Source organism: Dromaius novaehollandiae, chromosome 1, assembly GCF_036370855.1.
Source record: "Dromaius novaehollandiae isolate bDroNov1 chromosome 1, bDroNov1.hap1, whole genome shotgun sequence".
In the NCBI taxonomy this organism is placed as follows: Eukaryota; Metazoa; Chordata; class Aves; order Casuariiformes; family Dromaiidae; genus Dromaius; species Dromaius novaehollandiae.
Window position 1 is genome coordinate 133196040 of NC_088098.1, and position 19096 is coordinate 133215135.

The 19096-nt window shown below is 38.9% G+C and overlaps 1 protein-coding gene across 2 annotated transcripts in view; it reads right to left on the reverse strand.

The window, feature by feature from the left end:
* PHEX (phosphate regulating endopeptidase X-linked) overlaps positions 1-19096 on the reverse strand; it is a 106865-nt gene that overhangs the window by 83076 nt on the left and 4693 nt on the right. For both annotated transcript variants that reach the window (XR_010385380.1, XM_026120672.2), the window contains exons 2-3: positions 18438-18506; positions 16092-16253 (exon numbers count right to left, since the gene is read on the reverse strand). Coding sequence is in view for 1 of the 2 variants with exons in the window: in XM_026120672.2 (XP_025976457.2) it covers positions 16092-16253; positions 18438-18506 (231 nt within the window). In the remaining variant the exon portion in view is untranslated. The remainder of the gene's footprint in view (positions 1-16091; positions 16254-18437; positions 18507-19096) is intronic.

Genomic DNA, 19096 nt, shown 5'->3' on the forward strand with positions numbered 1-19096 from the left:
AGGCATATTGTGAAATCAGAGTCCAAACAAGGAGATGACAGGATCCCAGCAGCAAGACTACTGAGGTTCACTTGTGCCAGCTCTGCTGTGGCTGCAAGCAGCAGGGAGCTCCCCCTTTGCCTGGCAAACACACAACAACCTCAGTCTTGTAAATGACACAGCAGGTCAAATGTTGAACTACTGTTTGAACAACTGTATTATATCCCTTTCACTATAGGTGCCAGCTCCCTTTGTGCCTGAAAGCCACCCTAGTTTTTCCGTATCTATCCCCTCTCTCAACAAATCTTGCATTCTTCGCATTATATTATGGATGGGAAATATCATGCAACATGCATCTGAATCTCAGCAGTCAGCTCTCAGCTGCCTTGAGCCATATATAATGAGATCATTTCGCTTCAGTTATGGATATGATTTTCCCTAAATCTACTGCTGGACAGCATTCACAGCACCTTTGGTTTAAAATCCTCAAATTCTTAATATTTCTCAGCTTCTTAAACACAATATAATACCAGTCACCGACACCAGCATGCATAGTTTTGAACAGAATAATCAGATCTGTTGATGTTTTAAGAAAAGAATTTTAAAAGCAATCATAAATCAAACCTACATAAAAATAAGGATGAAAAAATACGCTCCAGTTAAAGCCATTGCAATAACTTCTGTTCCTTGACAGTGAGCTGCACAGCCATGAAATTTGAAGCTAATAAAATTCAATAGCTAAAGCCTAGCTGAAACTCAGGAGAGAGACAATGGATGAGATCGAATAAAACAAAATCAACTTTATGAATACAACTGTATAAAATCCTATTAAAATCAGACCTGGTGTTTTCCCATCGAATCACCTTGTTCTGCTACAGAATGAAGCTGTGACACTCCTTGCACTATTGCAAAGAGTGATATAGGCAGTAGACACTGCCAATTTCCTCAGAATTAATTTATGAAGAAAATCCTTGATTCTGATTATGTAAAATCCGCCATCCATACCTGAAAGCCTTAACAAGATGGTTGAATTCTATGTCTGGGCACTGAAGTGGGGGATGTGGTTCTTGAATGCTCTTTAGACTAAGGAGGTTCCTCAGCCTTAGCCCCAAGTTTTCACAAAACTGTAGAAGCTCAGATCCAGAACACTGATCAAATCCATGTGCTCTCTGCATTAGCTAATTAAAATCCAAATACAAGGTTTAGAAATGCTCCAATTTAGCTCACAAAAGATATTTATCTTACAGGCCCTTGAGTATTAGATGACTTCTTAAAGAAGAGAAGGAAGAGAGAAGTGCAGCATAGTAATCAAGAATATGGATAATCAATGAATCTATCTACAGGTTGGGGTATCTGTGGAAAGGAAGTCACTGCTGTGATAGTAACTAGTGTAGACGAATAAAGCCAGCTTTAAATTAACGAGGTGAGGTAGTGCAAGCAGCCAGTCATGGTACCTGACTGCTCTGCATGGGCTGCAACCCGCCACCAAGGGTACCTAACATTGACGGTCAGTGCATGCCGAGCTCCGCACTTCTGCAGCTGCCGCTGGGTTTGAGCGTTGCTGCTCTCCAAGGAACTTCTGCGAGTTGGACAGACCTGCCTCAGCAGCTCCTCCCCACGCTCTCACCAGTGCAGAAAGTTATCATCTGAGCACTGCTACAGCTCTCACGTCTCACACGGCCTTTCAGGTTCTCAATTATACTGGTGGAAAATGCCAGCTGGTATCCCACGGACAAGAAACCCAGCACCTCTGACAAAATCCAACTCTCAGTATAGCTGGGTGGGGGAATAGTCTTTCCAACTGGTAAAATTTTAATGTCTTCAGATATTTGCTGTTTCTGTACCAGATTGAAAGCAACACATATCGAGCCTCCTAAGGGATGGGAAGGAAAGACTGCCACAGGTCAGCTAATGTCCTGCCTGATGAGATACTCGCTGAAAAAGTAACAGACCTGCTGTTTAGTTCCCTACTCTGCCATTCCAAGTGATTGCTGTCACCTCTAGCTGGGAGAGCATATGTAGTTGTGTGAGTCTATTGAGAAGTTGAGTCTAACAGAATTTTAAGTCCGGTGTCTGCAATTAAAAAGTGCAGCCAAGGTAGAGTGTGCAGGGTTACCAGTGGTTTGACTAAAGCAATTCACTCAGCAGTAAGATGGACATTGAGTTTTGTCTTTCTTGCAACTTTTTTTTTAAATTGGAATTCAGATCATTTTCTGAATGAAAAAAAAAATCATTTCTAAATGAAAAGCTCCAGCTTCCCAAAGTAATCTTCCACTTTCGGATTCCAAGTGTTAACTGATTTCAGCTTGATCTATAAACAGTTTCAATAGGGAAAAAAATGTTCTTCACTGGATTCACTGATTATGAGAGAAATTTTATTCAGCTTTTGTCAATATCTTTTAGCTTAATCTTTAAATAAGAAATTTTTAGGGACAAATGCTTTGGACTGTGAAACATACAGAACACATGATATAAAAACAATTAGAAGCAATAGTCCATTTGTTACCTCCCAGTTAAATGTTAGTGCTAAACATGGAAACCCTCTGAAAGTGCACAGGATCTTTCCATGATTTTTGAAATCATGTTCATCATGCATGATCAGAAGTGATCAGCAGCAATCACAACTTAACAACTTATCGTTGGTACTGGGTTGCATCACTAGACCATTGCAAATGCAAAGCAAAATATGGTAGCTTAAAACCACCAGCACATGCAAAGAGAACTAATACAGATTAAACCACCATGAAGCTAAAGTTCATGTGGTTTTTTTTCTTTATTCACAACAATTTAAAGGCATGCATATAAGCTGTAACCATGGCTTATGCATGGCCATGCAGCAACTTGCTAACCTGCAGCAGCTCAAGAATCTGATCACCTGTCCCTAGCCAAATATAATGTACAAGTTTGGATGGCTATTACAGCAAAGCAACTCTTGTTCTTCAGCCACCTCTTTTGTTTCCTTCGGTTTCAAATTAATTCCATAGTTTTTTTTTCCTTAGGGATCAAGGGGGTCTTTCTGTGTGCACAGGATGCTCAGCCACAAAATTTACATCTGTCATCAAAAAGAACTTAGTTATGGCAAGTGTCAAAACCTGTCCATAATTCTGCTCTGCAATGGTGAAATAACATACTTGTCCTCATTAAGTGACTGCCACTTGCATGCACAGAAACTGCTTAAAGGTGTTCACGGTTATCTTAAACTTCCTGAGATTGCAGACTGCTTCATTGTTCCTTTTCTTTTACCAACGGGCTGAAGGCAGGGGAGGTTCCCACTGCAAATCGGAGTTCTTTTACTTCTGGCAACCTAGGTCAGACAGGCTTAAATCACAGCTCTCCCCAGCTCTTGTACAGAGTACAAAGCCCCGGTATCACAAACAAAAAAACTGGCCACAGTTGGCAATGATCGTCAGTGGTGTGAATTGTAGGTGCTCAGACAGGCAGTCAGGGAAAAAAAACACAGCCAGATGGGGGAACTGGGAGGAGAGAAGGGAAGAAAGGAAGATTCTTATTAAGTTGCCTTCAGACAGTGCTTTTCTAGGACTAGAGGGCTAAAAAAAGACAAACTTCCTGAGACTGACTACACTACGGTAAATAGCAGTCATCTACTGTTAAAGAGAGCAATTCACTTTACAAAGTAAGCTTTGCCTTTTGTGTGTGTGTGTCTGTGTGTATATATACATATATATTTAACTATTCTAAAGTTGCTAAGAATAGTCCTGTGGCTAAATGCTACCTTTAATTTTACTTTCCATTTCTAGCCATTGTTGACTTTCCAGCCTACTGTCTTACACAGCTTCACTTTAGTTCCCCAGCCCCTAATTTTATTTACAGTACTGAGAAATGCTGTATTTCTTTCCCTGTCTGAGCTGGAATGCATGAAAAAGGTTTTGTACAGTCAGATTTGTGGGAAAGAGCAACATGTATTCCATGTACTCAGATTGAAAATAGAGATTTAAATTATTAGAGTCCTGATCGGCAGACTGTATATATTCTGTGCTATCAAGCAGTTTTCTACCTATACAGCCTCTCTCAGGAATGCAACTCAACTATGTGATTAGCTAGGTTTACTAATTGCTCTAGAGAGATAATGTAAGGTTTTACCCACTTCCCAACCACAAACATGGAGAATATATTGTGCTAGTGAAGATAGTAGCCTTTTTTTTGTTTTCATTCATTTTCTCTGATCCTTTTAACAAACATTTGCTATATGTGGAAGCTGCAAACTGAAACATTTGTACAGTGATATCTGATGATGATTTGAAATATTTTATAATGCTTTGTACTTTGAAGAAAAAGCACTGCATGTGTGACTATTCCAGCGGGAATACATTCAGACTTTAAACAAGAAGTGCTATAGAAGAATCCAAAGGGGACATCCCATTTCCTGGCAAGTTGTAACCCTGAAGGAGTGAAAAGCTAGAAGCAGAAAATCAGTTCAGCATGAATTCCCAGGGTAATGCTAGAGCAAAGAGCAGTCTTGGATGGCAAAACCAGAAAAGTATCAAAGCGGGGAGCTGATCTTATTGTTGCACACAGGCTGGTGAGACAGGCTGGAACACTGCGTGCCCTTCTGGGGTCCATATTTTAAAACCAGTGCTGAACAGCTGGACAGGGTGCAGAAAAACATCACAATTGTTTGTGTTTTTCTTTCACTGGAGTGGCTTGAGAACTGCATAAAAATGCCATGCAGTGAGAGATTTAAAAAGCGTGGGTTGTTTAGTGTCACAAAAGATGGTGGAAGGGTGATGGGACTAAAGTATATGCAAGTACCTCACCATTAGAAAATGCTTGGTGCCAAAGAGAACTTTGATCTTTAGCAAAAAGGCTCAGGGAGAGCCTACAGTTAGAAGATGAAGAACAATACAGCAGTGACAGTGATTAACCACTGGAGCCAAACAACCAATGGACATTGGATTCTCTCCCCCTTAACATCTTCAAGACTAGATGCTTTTTCAGAAGATAAACGTTAGCCCTATGTGAATCATATTTTATCCCAACACAGGTTACTGAGCTGAATACGTGGGTAATGTAATCAATTGTGACACACATCAGATCACAGGAGATAATCTAACAGCTGCTCTTGGCATTGCACTCTATACATTTAGGATAAGGATCTCAAAGCACTCTTAGACACATGGGACAAAATAGATACAACATTTTCCATTGTTACAGATAAAGAAAGTGAGCCACAGAGGGCTAATGCCTCCTTATCTAACTCGCATCAGAGTTTTATTGATTTCAGTGGTGCTCCTTTGTGAGTATAAAGCTTGCTGAACTTGATCCAAACAGCCCAGTCCTTTGGAGCTGCTTGATGTCCCTCACTCCCATTAACATCAGCGATAGTGGGAGTTGCTCAGCATTGCCCAGATGATGCTCAGTATCCCTCAGACTCCAAAACATTTTGCCATGCATCACAAGGGAAATCAGCAGCAGATCCAAAAAGGTGCCCAAAGGCTGCTCAGAAACTCATACTTGGTCACGTGCCCCGCCAAAGGCAGAACACACTCACTCTTCAGGCATGCCCACAATCAGCCCTCATGAAAGCCCAACGCAACAGCATACTCCCCCTTAGGTTTGGGTATCAGCAGCTAGCAGCCACATGTTTACTGCCTACTGTATGTTTATCGGTTCCCAAGATCCAGTGACCTTTAGTTTCTGAAACCGATAAGCAGGAATTCTGTCTGCAGAAAAGGTTTCTTTGGAAATACCTAATGACAGACAGGGTGGATTTCTCTTTCAATGCTTAAGCAAGAAAGACTGTTCTTCACGCACCCCTCTGTAGCCCCTCCTGCTATAGAGGTCAGGTTTTCAGTATGATGAGAAGAACTAAAAGCACTGTTCACCCACCTCCAGCTATCAGTCACAAGCTTTGTGTCCTTCCCCAGATAGTATTATTCTGTGATACTTCTGTGAGAAGGGAAAGTCCAAGTTATCTTTTGGAAATCTACAGGATATCTTCTGAGGCCAGCAGCATAAAGTTTTAAGGATCTCCTGTGAGGAATTTCAGCTTAAAGGAAGAGGAAAATAGTACTTAATCACTGTTATATATTGACAGTGACTATTCCTCTCAAAATCATCTCCACAGGGGAAGGAAACAGAGGTAGACTTTGTGCATCAACAGGGAGCAAGTGTGCATCAACAGGGGGCAAGTGTGCACCAAAGAATATGGGTACGTGTGGCAAATGCTTGTCTGTTGAGCACGGGACACACAAAACACACACATGTGTACAGAATGCCACCGACTGAGTCCCTGAGCTGTGATGTAATTATGATTATGATCTAGTTAGATTAGGAACATCTAACTCTTAAACCACATATTTATTTTGCACAGAGCTATGTCAAAAGAGCCACCTGATAAGCAATCATAAGCCTTAGAACCCAAATACTTGTATCAAAATACTGCAATTTCTTCAAACTCCCTGTGCACTGGATTTGAAGAAGCCAAGTTTATTACGACTCATGGAGCCTTCTTGCACAGCAATGACTTGGCCAAGATGCAAAGGGCACAAAAAAAGAGTTTAGAACCGTGCTGCTGTTATGGAAGTCATAGATGGACAAACATACAGTCTTAATTATAGTCATGCAAACTGACTTGTTCCAAGAGTGATTATTTCAAAATGGTTTGGGATCAGCTGACATTCATTTAGTGTATCTAGTTTCCACTTCCTTTTTTTCCCTTAAAGTCTGGGGTTAAGAGGAGAGCTGGCTGTGGTGAGTTTTATGGACCAAGGCCTACGAGGAGTATAATGTTCTACTTCAAAATAAAAACACTAGCCACAGCATCTAAAATTATGCACAACACTGTTACGATCACTTGACCCATGGTAACTTCTCCAACTTGCTACATGAAAATCTGAGTCTGATAGACTGCCACACAGACAATCCAGATTACAAACTCTGAAAAGAGGATAACCTGATATATAGGCTCTCAGAGGAAATAATAGACTTTACTGACATATTTCAATGCTGTACATATTTCTCAGCAACAAGACAAGTATGGTCAAGCCAAGATTAAATTATTCTTAGAATTAAATCAATTCTCTCAGAGAACAATCCTGCAAACACATCATCACCCCCTGCTTCAGAATGCAAGTGCTTCTGTTTAGTGTTTCAACAGAACTTTATCCCTCCTAAAAGGTTTATTAGCTCAGGTCAGGTGTCTGCACTAATGCAGCTACACTTGCTTTCATTTCAGAGCTGCTTTGCCTCTGAAAGCCTTGGCAGATGAGCCAGCTCTCGCCTGCCTGAAAGACTGCAAGACACCATCAAGGCAAACCTCAGTGGAGAGGAAAGAAGCCTATTTATAGCTCTATTCCGACACCAACATAACCAAAATTAGCTTTCAAGTATGTAGTTTTAGGGCTTGATTAATTAATTAAATTCTTTTATGCCTTAAAAACAAATTTCCTTTTAAGAATTTCTTCTACTACACAACTTCAGTGTATAGTACAACCCATCTTCTCTGCTAACAACCAGTAGGCAGCAATATTTGTTTTTTGGGAGCTTCCCTGTAATATAGACTTCTTTTTCTTTTTTTTTAACTTCAAATTACTGCTTCTGCTATTTGCTCTCCAGTGCTTGTTGCTAGTTCAGGTGTCTGGTGGACAGTCTGACACACACAGTCTGGAGCTCACATTCCCAAACTCTTTTTATAGTCTGCTGCAAGTGATTGTTGTTTTTAAATAAAAGTTTGCTTCCAGGATTCCAAAATAAGAGTACACTGTTTGAATACTTAATTTGCACTCCCTTACTACTAAAACCACTCACTAGTCTAGTTAGTGTCACTAGTCTCACTAGCGTCGTTAAATTCTTAAAAAAAAAATCAGCACTCTACTAACATTAAGATTCTTTCTGGGTTGTTTTAGTTGGTGGCTGTAATATTGCTCACTTTGAAAGGTCTAGAAGGGAAGCATGCACTACAAAAATTACTTAAATGCACTTTGCAAATGCCTATTTTCAGTTTCTAATGCATTATGGCCCAGATTCCTCTACTGTTTGCTAATTATAAATGGAAAAAACAAACTGGTATCGAAGACCGGGAAAAAGATTATCTCTGTATGCTTAAAACTATCCTTGCCCAAATAAAGCTTTGCATCTGGGTCTACAAGAAAGTAGGGGGAGGGAGGAGAAGCTGCTATGGGAAGGGGGAAAAAAATCTAAATAAATAATACCATAGGCACCAGTAAGTTTCCTCTCCATAAAAATCTATCATTTAAAATTTTTGTCCTGTGAGTATATAGCCCTACAAGAATATCTTCATTTTTGAGGGTGAATGATTGAGGAGCTAACTTCACAGATAAAGGAGCTAAATCTCACATATATTTAAAACAGGTACATGAAAATAATTCACTTTACTTGGAAAAAACATATATGCACCATCGATCGAACCTGGAGAGCATTCTCTTTGTCAAAACAAAAATATTAATTTTGAGCTAATTAAAACCCATTGTTCAACCTCAACAAACTGGAGATCCAATTTGAAGCTCATTTGCTCATTCTGAATGTCTCTCATATCTTGAGATTTCCTGGTTACTGGGATGTAGGGACTTCTGGGTTGGCTTTTCTTTCATCTCTACCATCAGAATTATTTTATTTTATATGAAACTATATATTCATTGTGGCAGGAACAGGAGCTCTATGTCCCACCAAGAAAGTGAAGTACTTGAACTACGAGGCTAACAAAATCACTTAGAAGAACACTTACTGCCTTTGACTCAGCAATTAGAACATTTATGCCAAGTAAAGCAGTTTCAACTGGAGAGAACAAGAAAGAGCAACCACACAGCCTACTGTTTCACAACTGAGATGATATCCTGAGAGACGAAAGATCCACATCTGTCCAGACCCTTTGATATGATCATCACCAAAATTAACCCCTGCCACAGCTTCTTATTATACTCCCCAAAAAGAAAAAAAAAAATTCAAGTGAAGTTATTTGGCAAATCCATCTTAAATTTGTGAATAGTCTTGGATCAGCTTCTATCATCAAACCACACTCTGCACTGATGTAAACTAAACAGCAAGTGAATATACTTTTGCCTTTTCTGATGCTCATAATGAAGCAAATTTCACCAAAGCATGTACTATTTCTGCTTTCATGTATTTTGCATTCCCTTCTGTAATCAGCCTTCCACTACCTTCAGAGCACTAGACACAACCTACATTGTCCTACCACCTGCTGTATACCCATCTCTTTGGTGGGCAGAAGGCATCTAGGATGCTAATGAGTGAGGCTATTGATCATCTTTGGAAGGGCTGATTCTGGCTTGCACAGATTCAGATATTCCCTAAGTATAAGAGTTTCCATATTTTAAAACCTGCTATTTGCATCAACTCTTTTACTTTTTTAATATAAACTGAATTTATTCTGCAGCACCAGGAGTCTCTTCTTCAGAATTGTTTTTGTGGAGCTGGTGCCTTAATCTAGGCCTGCCTTGTTTTAATAAATTGTGTTTGCACCGCCTTTCTTTTTTTCCCTCCTTTGAAAAGGCATTTAATGATAATCAACACACCATTAATCAATTCTGGCAAACATGTTTCATATTTGATACAATTAATGTCCATCAGCCTATTTCTTGATGACAGTTTCCATCTCACCTTGGATAGTCAAGTGACACTTGAAAATAACCAGTCCATCATTATCAATTTCTCTGACATTCTGATAGAACACTTAATCATTATGAATTAATTCTGCATTAATGAGGATGTAATTAATATGCATGTCCATAGGAATTTATGAAGATTTAGTAATTAATCAATTCATATAGTTTCCTATTCCCAAGGAGTGCAAATGAAGTGAATCAAACAAATGTTTCCAAATGTGAACTTCCTGAAAGAATACTGCATTTATACAAATAAACCTGATTAATATGGCATCATTTTAGATTCCCCCACTCCCAGAAGAAATTTCTCTGTTTTTGAATATCAGTTTCAACCATTTGAAAGTTTTCATGGAAATGGCAATTGGACAGCTGTGCTTACATAAATGCTTTCTAATGGTGCTCAGTCACATAATATACAGAACATTTCCTAAATGACAATGCTGTTTGTGGCCATAATTTTAGTATCTTGTAAATTCTCTGAGTTTGTATATGAAAAGATAAGCACATCTCGTGAGTTTCTTGCAAAAGTCAACTAATGTAATTGTACACAAACTATAACAAAGAAGGCAGATCATCTTATGGCAATATGAGAGCCTTTGTTCATAAATCTGATTTTGGTAATATATCTTATACAATCTTTTGAGCAGTATCATGGCCAGTAAACTCCCTCAGCATCATGCTATAGAGGATAACACTGACATGATGACAAGAATAGACACATTAGTTTATAGTGCATTTAAGCCAGAAATTTGTAAGATCCCAGTTTGTAACAATACAAATGCAGCTCTGTGTTAAATGCCAGCATTAAGCTTTACTTGATTATATAATATTTTCAACATGTGCTTGCATAATTATTTTTTTTATTTTAGTTACAGAATATGGAAAAATCAGATGTCAAAGACTGCTGTTTTTTAAGGAATGAATGCCTCTTTCTGCAAAATTACCAGTACAAAGTATAGTCATATAGCAATTTTGGAATTAAATATCCAAAGATATAAATATATCATCCTGATGCAGGCAACAGCTGAAACAGAGATTCACTATAAATCTAGTTTGAAGACTGTGTCATGTATAGAATGAAAGAGTGATATAAACCTAACCTAAACCTGTTCTGATGCAAGAGTCTTAGGAAGATGGTGTTCTGGTCTACTGACCAGGAAGACGTTGTGGGAATCCTGTGGCTCAGCTACTGTGCTGCCTTTAAACTTCATTCAGGAACCAAAATGATCTCTTTTCTATACTCATGGTTTCCCAAAAGCACCCATTACAAATGCAGCTTTAATTTCAAGCAGCTTTAATTTCAAGCAGCCGCAAAAGCTTGTAAAAAGTCCTGGCTTCTCCACCTTCGATTCAGGTACTTTATTTTATCAAAAATCAAACTGTTAACTTGTTGCCCAGAGAGATTTACCTGACTTGTGCTACATCTGATTTCTCTTACATTTAGATAAATATGCCATTTTCAAAGTTGGTGAAGACCACTCCCAGAAACACCACCAAAGAATTTCAGAAATCTTGGAGTTGAGTCTTGCGTTTAGATAACTAGGAGACATTTTCATCACTTTTCACTATCATTTCTCATCAGCATGAAGCTTCAGAGAAAAGAAAGGCCTCTTCCTAGATATGGAGATTTGGAAACAAAATACCTGCTAAGGAAGAAACAATCACAATGATAGTTTGAGCATAAATAACTGTTCAGAAATGTCCAGCAAGAGACAGAAATGCTGGAAACAATGCTCCAGAAGCCTCTTACCACTGAAAGCCAAATAAGAAAAAGCAAGTGAGCTCTCCTCAAAATACGCCCCTGAGGGCCTGAGCTCCAGAACAGTCAGGCCAGGCACTGTGAAAATCTTGGGATTTGTGTCCCAGAGGCAACCTAGCAGGTGGACTGCCAAGGACCCCACATGAGGTCCAACGAGAAATTATCAGAGGCAGCAGCATAAATATTCTTCCAATGTCCTTTCTTCTGCTGCTGCTTTTCTCTGTCTTGTATTTGGAACAACTCTCAACAAGCTACCTCTAAGGAACAAATAACTAAATAGCACAAGATAAGTCAGTGGGGATGGAAACCTACAGGTGTTACATTACAGAAGTCATAGGCGATATCTAAACCATCCTAGTGATCCCAACCATGTGTCTGTCAAAGGATGGGAGAACAGAAGCCAACAGAAGCCCAGCAGCACCCAGTCCTCTGAGCAGTACAGCAGCCACCCAATACTGACTTCTGGGATTTGTCTGAAAGGACGAAATTATGGTCAAAATAGTACAAATTTCAATATTGAGATATTTTTGCCTTCCTACATTTACTTAAAGGAGAACTTATTTTCTAAAGAAAATCCTTGCAATTTATCTTGGGAAAAGTTGTCTACACTGCTAAGTTATTTTGTTTGCTCCCTGTCTCATGCCTTTAAAAAGCCATACACTATATCCTCCTAAAAGGCCTCCATTTCTTTCAGTTTGCCATGTTGGAAATTCCTCACTTTATTTAAGCAGCTCTCATTCAGCAAACAGCAATGCTAGAAAGCTTAGCACAGCAAATTAGTCTGAAGTAGGTGCCTCATTGGACCAGAATCAGTATGGAGACTTAATCCATACAGTGGTTTCCATAGACATAAATTAAATTTAAAAGCCTGAAAGACATGTTCACAAAGTATTCATGGAATTTAAATCACTTCCTTTGTGATGCTGAGATTTAAGAATGTTTGGAGAGGCTTTGTTTTTAATTGCTTCCTGCATGGTCACTTGGAGGAAAAAAAAGAAAAAAGCTGCACATCGTTGTTCTACAGACTTCAGAGAAAAGAAAATAAAATGGCTGATGATCAACATTCACTACAGGTGATAGGTACTCATTTACTTGCCTCAGGCTTCCAGTTTGGAATTATTCACAAAAAGCCACCTGCACTTCAATGGTAAGACGACAGTGCTCCTAAACTCTTAACTAAGGTCACCAATCAAAACAGAAAAGTTGAAATAGTTTCAGGAAATTTTGTGGCAAGTGAAACACATTTATTAACTTGCAGAGACATTGCAACCTTGACACAGTGTAAAGCTGAAACATTTGCAGTTTGAAATAGCTCTTGTTCATGTGACAGGGGCCAAACTTGAACCATTTCTTCCATTTTGAAAGACTCCATGGGCTATGTCATAGTCCCATCAGTGCTAAAATTGGTCATCCCTAACAAACTATGGCACCTTTAAATGTGCTTGTAGTGCATCTGCAAAAGAAAGGCTCGCTTCAAGTTAGGCACAATTAAGTCCAGTCAGAAATGATTAACTAAGGAAAAGCACCTTGGTTCTCACCAATATAGTTCCATAAGGAACCAAGAAATTTTAACCTAAAGATTTGAAGATATTAGCTGTCAGTCACCTGAATCTGAGTCACAACTGAAAGCACAAGACTCTACTTTTACCTCATCTTTGATCTTCTTTGTGAACTTGGGCTATCTAGAACTGTCTTCTGTACATTCTCCCACGAGGTATGAAATCCTATTACTGCTGATGTCCAAGGAAAGTGCCAGCCTTGCTTTCACTGGGCTGGGATCTTACCCATTTTGTGTAGTCAGGACATCACAGTGAGTTTCACATGGGGCTTGTGAGTTTCTCTGAGACTAAAAAAGAAATCCAAGTGACCCTTAGACGAAGGATGGGAAAGAAATTGAAAGGGAAATGATGATACAGTTTTAGTTTGAGTCCTTCCTAAGACAGCCAGAGAAAGACACAGGAGCAAACAATATTGTATATTCCTATCCATTATAAACCCAAATTCTTACACAAAAATAGGATTTTAACTGTCATGTTAAGTTTTGCAAATCTAGAAGAACTCTGAAATATACCTTTCTTGTCCTTTTTCTTCAGTGAGTCAGTCAGAGGTATGTGAGATAAGAAATCTACTGCCTGTTGGCCGTCAGCTATTTTCCATTAACCCAGCCCACCATTCCTCTTTGCAATTCCCAGTTAAAGCACCAAAAGCCTTCACAGACAGGGAAAGTGCTCTTCCCTTTCTTGCAGCTGACAGTCAAGTGCTGGGCTCCTGTGTGTCTGCATCCTCAAAAGAAAAGGGAAGCTTCACTCTCAAACACAGCAACAGTTAATGCAGGCTTTTGGTACGCTATGCTGCTACACTTGCTGCTTTTTGGTAAGCCAGAACTAATTCTTTCACTGGCTATCTATTAACAACTGGAAGATCTTCCTCCAGGTTGGTTGCCCCTGAACATAAAATGAAATTTACAGAAGACTGAAGATGTCCTTGTGTAACCAAGGCTAAGTACAGGGCTTGCAAAATACCCAAACTCCCTTTCTGCTTAAGACTCAGGAACGTTCAGGAATCAGAAAACAGACAGATGTCCAAATAATTTATTTGAAGTAACATCATTTTTTAATATATTGCCTGAGTAAGTACTTCCATCTATACCACACCATCAAAGAATATCAAATATGAAAAATGTGGCTTTCTGGCCAAGCCATGTTATCACTTTAAGATTAATACTTTTCTTTAATATGATAAATATTTCAGAACATAGAACTTGCGTAATAATCGGCTCTTTAAAGATTGGGGATTTTTTAATCTGTTGAATGTCAAACAGGGAGATTCTTTAGGAAAGATTAAACTGGCTTCCAAAGTCTGGCCTGCCATATATGTTCCTCTATGCAAAAGGACTTCATCTTGCTAAAACTTTTGATGGCTAGGATGAGCAGTCCACAGATGAATAACTGGGAGTCAAACTAATTAAATAAAGCAATTGTAGTTAAATCATAAACATACATAGAGGTTGAAGTTATGCCTCATTATTTCAGCCACCTGCACTGAAATCTATCCATTTACATTTTGGAGGGTTTATTAAATAAAAAGTTAAGGAGAAGACGACAAATATTATATTCAGTCAGCTCCTCTACTCCGACCAACATTTCACATCCTTGTCCCTGTACATTGCTAAGGAGCACTTTAGGCGTCCTGGTAAAGTAATTATCGGGGTCTTTATTACACCGCTTTTTTGATATGGAGTTGCCATTAAGCAAATACTTCTCACTCAGATGTTTCTTTCTTTGTCTTGTATCTTCCTAGCTAGGGATTAGCAACTTCTAAGGGGACTGCAGCAAGAAAACCATATAAAAATATGCGGGTTAGCATGATGCCCTTGATTAGTCTCTGTAAAAAGAAGAAATTAAGGATGAGAGTCACAGCTTGCTATTCTACATTCAATTAGATCTGGCTTACATGTGGCTGTGGTACACACAGGACATGCAGTTATCTAACACATTCTTATTTTCGCAGCAGAACAATTACAATGCAAATGTATAACTTAAAACAGGCTCTGGCTGTATTTTTTCGTCTGGTTGTGACATCTTGAGCAGACTTAAAACAGCAGTCATTAGATTGCATCCCATGCTGAAATTCCCAAACTCATACTCTGAAACGGAATGCAGCTTTTGAAATATTTAATGATGTGAAGATTGAATATGATATGACTGAAGAAAGCAAGTGGAGAGGGCTTTGATACATACACACATGCACATAAACAAAACATAACAGAATAATAAATGCAATAGATCTCTTTAAACACAACATCCAAGGACTGATCTCCGTTCTGTGGTGAGCGCAAGCAGGCTGTTATAAATGTCAACTAATATATCAACAACATGCTTAAGGTATACAATGCTCAGGCACATCCAGGGCAACATTAAATCTTGCACATCTCCCCTCTGAATGACTCATAGTTTTAGTGACGATCACAAAAATCTGGTGTGTTTTTCCCACCTAACAATAATTGTCACCTTTCTTCTCCAGTTGGTCTGTGGAACTTCCTGGTGTGGTGGCCTTACTGCAGGGTATAGCACAACGTCAGCTCATACATAGATTAAAATACCTCCCTTCCTACACGTTTCCACCTCAGGCTATTTTTTTCTTCAGACATCCTTAAGCCGCCTTCCGTTTCACTGATGATAGTCCAGGTATTTCAATGGCAGCCACACACCTAGACATCCTATTTGCCACCTGGCAAAGCAACTTGAAGAAAACAGAATACCCAAATAACTTCCATCTCCGGAAGTCTGTAAATTGCCTACTGGAAGGACTAGCTAAGTATGCAGAAAAATATCACTCTATTTTTGCCCTATTACATTCTTTTCCTGCTGTTGGCCATTGACAGAGGGAGTGCTGTCCTACACTAATGTTTGTTTAAGAATGTCTGTCCCAGGTCTAAATGTGCACGTTGTGGTCTTGTGCTCTGGTCTGCCGTTCTACTGCGAGAAGGGAATCATTCAAATCCTGCAGTCTTTTCCTTTGGCATAAGTAACATTTTGTCCCTGCATTCTGTTTCTCTTGTAAATCATTTTCTCTTAATATTATTTTCACTGGAAAACACCAAAAATATAATTAAAAGAGAACAGTAAGTTGGTCTGTTGGCTATTACACAGTACTTAGGAAGGAGCATGGAGTCCTCATCTGTTTCAAACCAGCCAGTTACAAGCTACAATCAAAAGCCAACGTAACATTTTCAGAAATGACATATTTACCCTTTAGTTTAAGGTCCACATTGTGCCGCAGCCAAGGATAAACGCCATAGTTTGACATGTCTTCTGGAATAGGGTGATTATATATCCAACCATCACATGCAAATCGATAAAAGTTCTCACAAGGATCCACAGATTGATTTATTTTGCTTAAGATGGCAGCAGCTGTTAAAAAAAATCACATTAATTTTATGAAACATTTTTACTTAAACAGAATTATGTCAGGCAACAGTCCAGAAAGGATTAACATTTACCAGTTTCTGAAATGTGATGTTGACCTCACCTGAAAGCTAAGTCTTGCTGTTCTAGGACTAATGCGTCCAGTCCAAGCCTCTGCCGTTTTTAAAACAGCAGCAAGAATACCACTCAGCTTCTCTAACATCTAACAGTGCCCATATGTGAAACAAAAAATACAGAATATCTGTGCAATATGTGCTTTTTGAATGCTGTACAGAGATGACCAATGAATCTAGTACTACAAGAATTCAAACTGCTGGAGCCAGACACCTAAATATAGGTTCTGTATTTTGCCATGATGGCATTAATTGCCTGAGCAATTTAGTAGCAATACCTATCAAAGAGATTGTAATTAGCATACCAGAAATTATACACTGTTGACCTTCAGCTAAATAGCTGCACAAGAAAACAAATCAAATTCTGATCTATCATTCATTGGAAGAGATAACTGCAGTGTTTTCAGCTTACTTTTGTGACTGTATACACCAGCTGCTGCATATTACAAATGAGACTGGTAAGAGAGAGATCAGTATGACAAGCCAGAGACTTGATAAAATAAGTTTTGAGTGCCTAGGCACTCAATATGATCATGCATTAAAATAATTGTGGCATAAATCTACATAAGTAGAGTAACACTTCAAGGGTATGTGGGTACTTGCCATTTTATGACTACATACCCATGTATTTTGAGGTTTATCCAAACAACATTGATTAAAAGGCCTGGAAGGAAATCTGATAAGTTTTGTAGACTTTGTGGTATTGTTCCTAGTATCCACTAGTTTTATTTAGAATAACTCTTCCTATGATATTTCTGTCTCAGCTGTAATTTTAACTCTTATGTGAGAACTCTCAATTTGATTTTGCTGAAGACATTTTGGTACTTGGCAATTTTTCTATCACTCCTGAAAAGCTGCTGAGCCAGGCAAGTCCCAGGTCTTGAGACACCGTGGAGTAACCGTGTACTGTACTCTGAGCTAAAACAGTCAAGCCACACAGGTCTCCAAGTCTGCCTTGGTGCAGAACAACAAAACCAATTCAGATTCAACTTCTTAAGTCACATTTTTTCCTCTCAAAGCTCAAGATGAAGCCCATACACTTTTTAAAAGTTTTGGTAAGTCACCCTACCTTACTTAGATATACACAGTCTTTGAGAAATCAGCTATGGACTGTGGTGCCTAGAGAGGCCAAGAGCACTGCCAGTGCAGCACAGAGTGGAAGCAGAATGACAGGAAACATCACGGAAAAGTCAAGATCTGTAATTTTTTCAAATGATTTATGTAGCCCCAAGGAATCTCATCAAGATATCAAACACAAGTCAGACACCTTACAGGATTAGTTTAATATGGTTCAGAACAGAACACTTATGGTTCAGAATAAATACTTTTATAAATTCACATAATGTCCACCTTGTGGCACTAAGCTAATTAAACAGGTCAGATTTCAGGTCAGATTTCCAGATGTGATAACTATCATTTGATCTTTTCTCTCACTAAATTCAATGATAAAAATCTTTGTAAAAACTGACCAGTGCAAAGCGTCACTTTCAGGTTCTACCAAACCTGATCCCTGTAGCACACATTTAATACTAACAGGTGTCCCAGCTCTGTAAACATTACCACATGTGTGGAGGAAAGAACCTGCCCATCTGGAAGTAGTTCCAGACTTTGAGCCATAGCTACCACATTATGACTTTTTAAGTCTACACAAGATCTGACCCTAAAGCACCTCTGCGTTTAACAATTTATTGGCTTGCTACTTTTCTGACTACTGAAAAGGAAACAGCAAAATACACCTTAAGGTCGAGTCACCCAACATTTGGTGTCCTATAAAAAACAGAACAAGAAACCAACAAAGACAACCCCAGACCTTTAGGGAGCTTTTCAAGTTAATCTGGGTAGCATTGAGCTAAAACACTTCAGAACATGAAGTGTAGAAAAGAAACAGATCTGCAATAACTTAAATACTGATCTTTTCCAAAAAAACCTCATTCTTTGTTTCCGTAATTAATTAGGTTTTATGACTAAAAGGAATGATGGTCAATTAAAACGGTATCAATATCTCATTAACATGCTGCAGTTACTGTATAACAGAGGGGAGAAAAATGTTGCTTACCAGCTTCAATGCATTCTGAAGTCAAACAGTACTGTTGCTTCTGATGAAACTTTATAAGGCCTTGGCTAACTGCAAAATGGAAAGCCATAATGAGATCATTTGTAATGAACTGACCATTCTTGGGTTCAAGCCCAACATTGTGTATTTGATCATTCAAATGTCAGTGCAAGATCTGACCCTAATTGCATCTCTGACTACCGTAATTTTAAAACGTTAGAACACGTACTAAGTAAATATTGCAGCTCCTAGCAAATCATTTCCTCCTAGTGAATCATTTTCCCCTGCTGGGCCTGTTTCCTCCTCTCCTCCTTCTGTCTTGGCAGGCAGTATGGAGCAAAGGCTACCTCTCACTGTACATTTGCACAGTGCCCAGAATAATAACACTTCAGCCTTACTCAAGAACAGTGCACACTACCAAAATACAAACAATTAATCGTTGACATTATCATCCTCCTGAGAGGCATCTTTTGCAGCTGGCAATTTAACATGTAGCTATCCAGCAGGCTTTTGCAGGGTTTTTACAGCTACTCGTATGCAGCAGTGCTCACAGTGCCCTGCAGTGGACGGTACCTGCTTTAGTCCCAAGAGGTAGATGTGCACACATAAGGAAAAGCCTTGCTATTTCCGTTATATTAACCCAGACTATGGTGGGGGAAAAA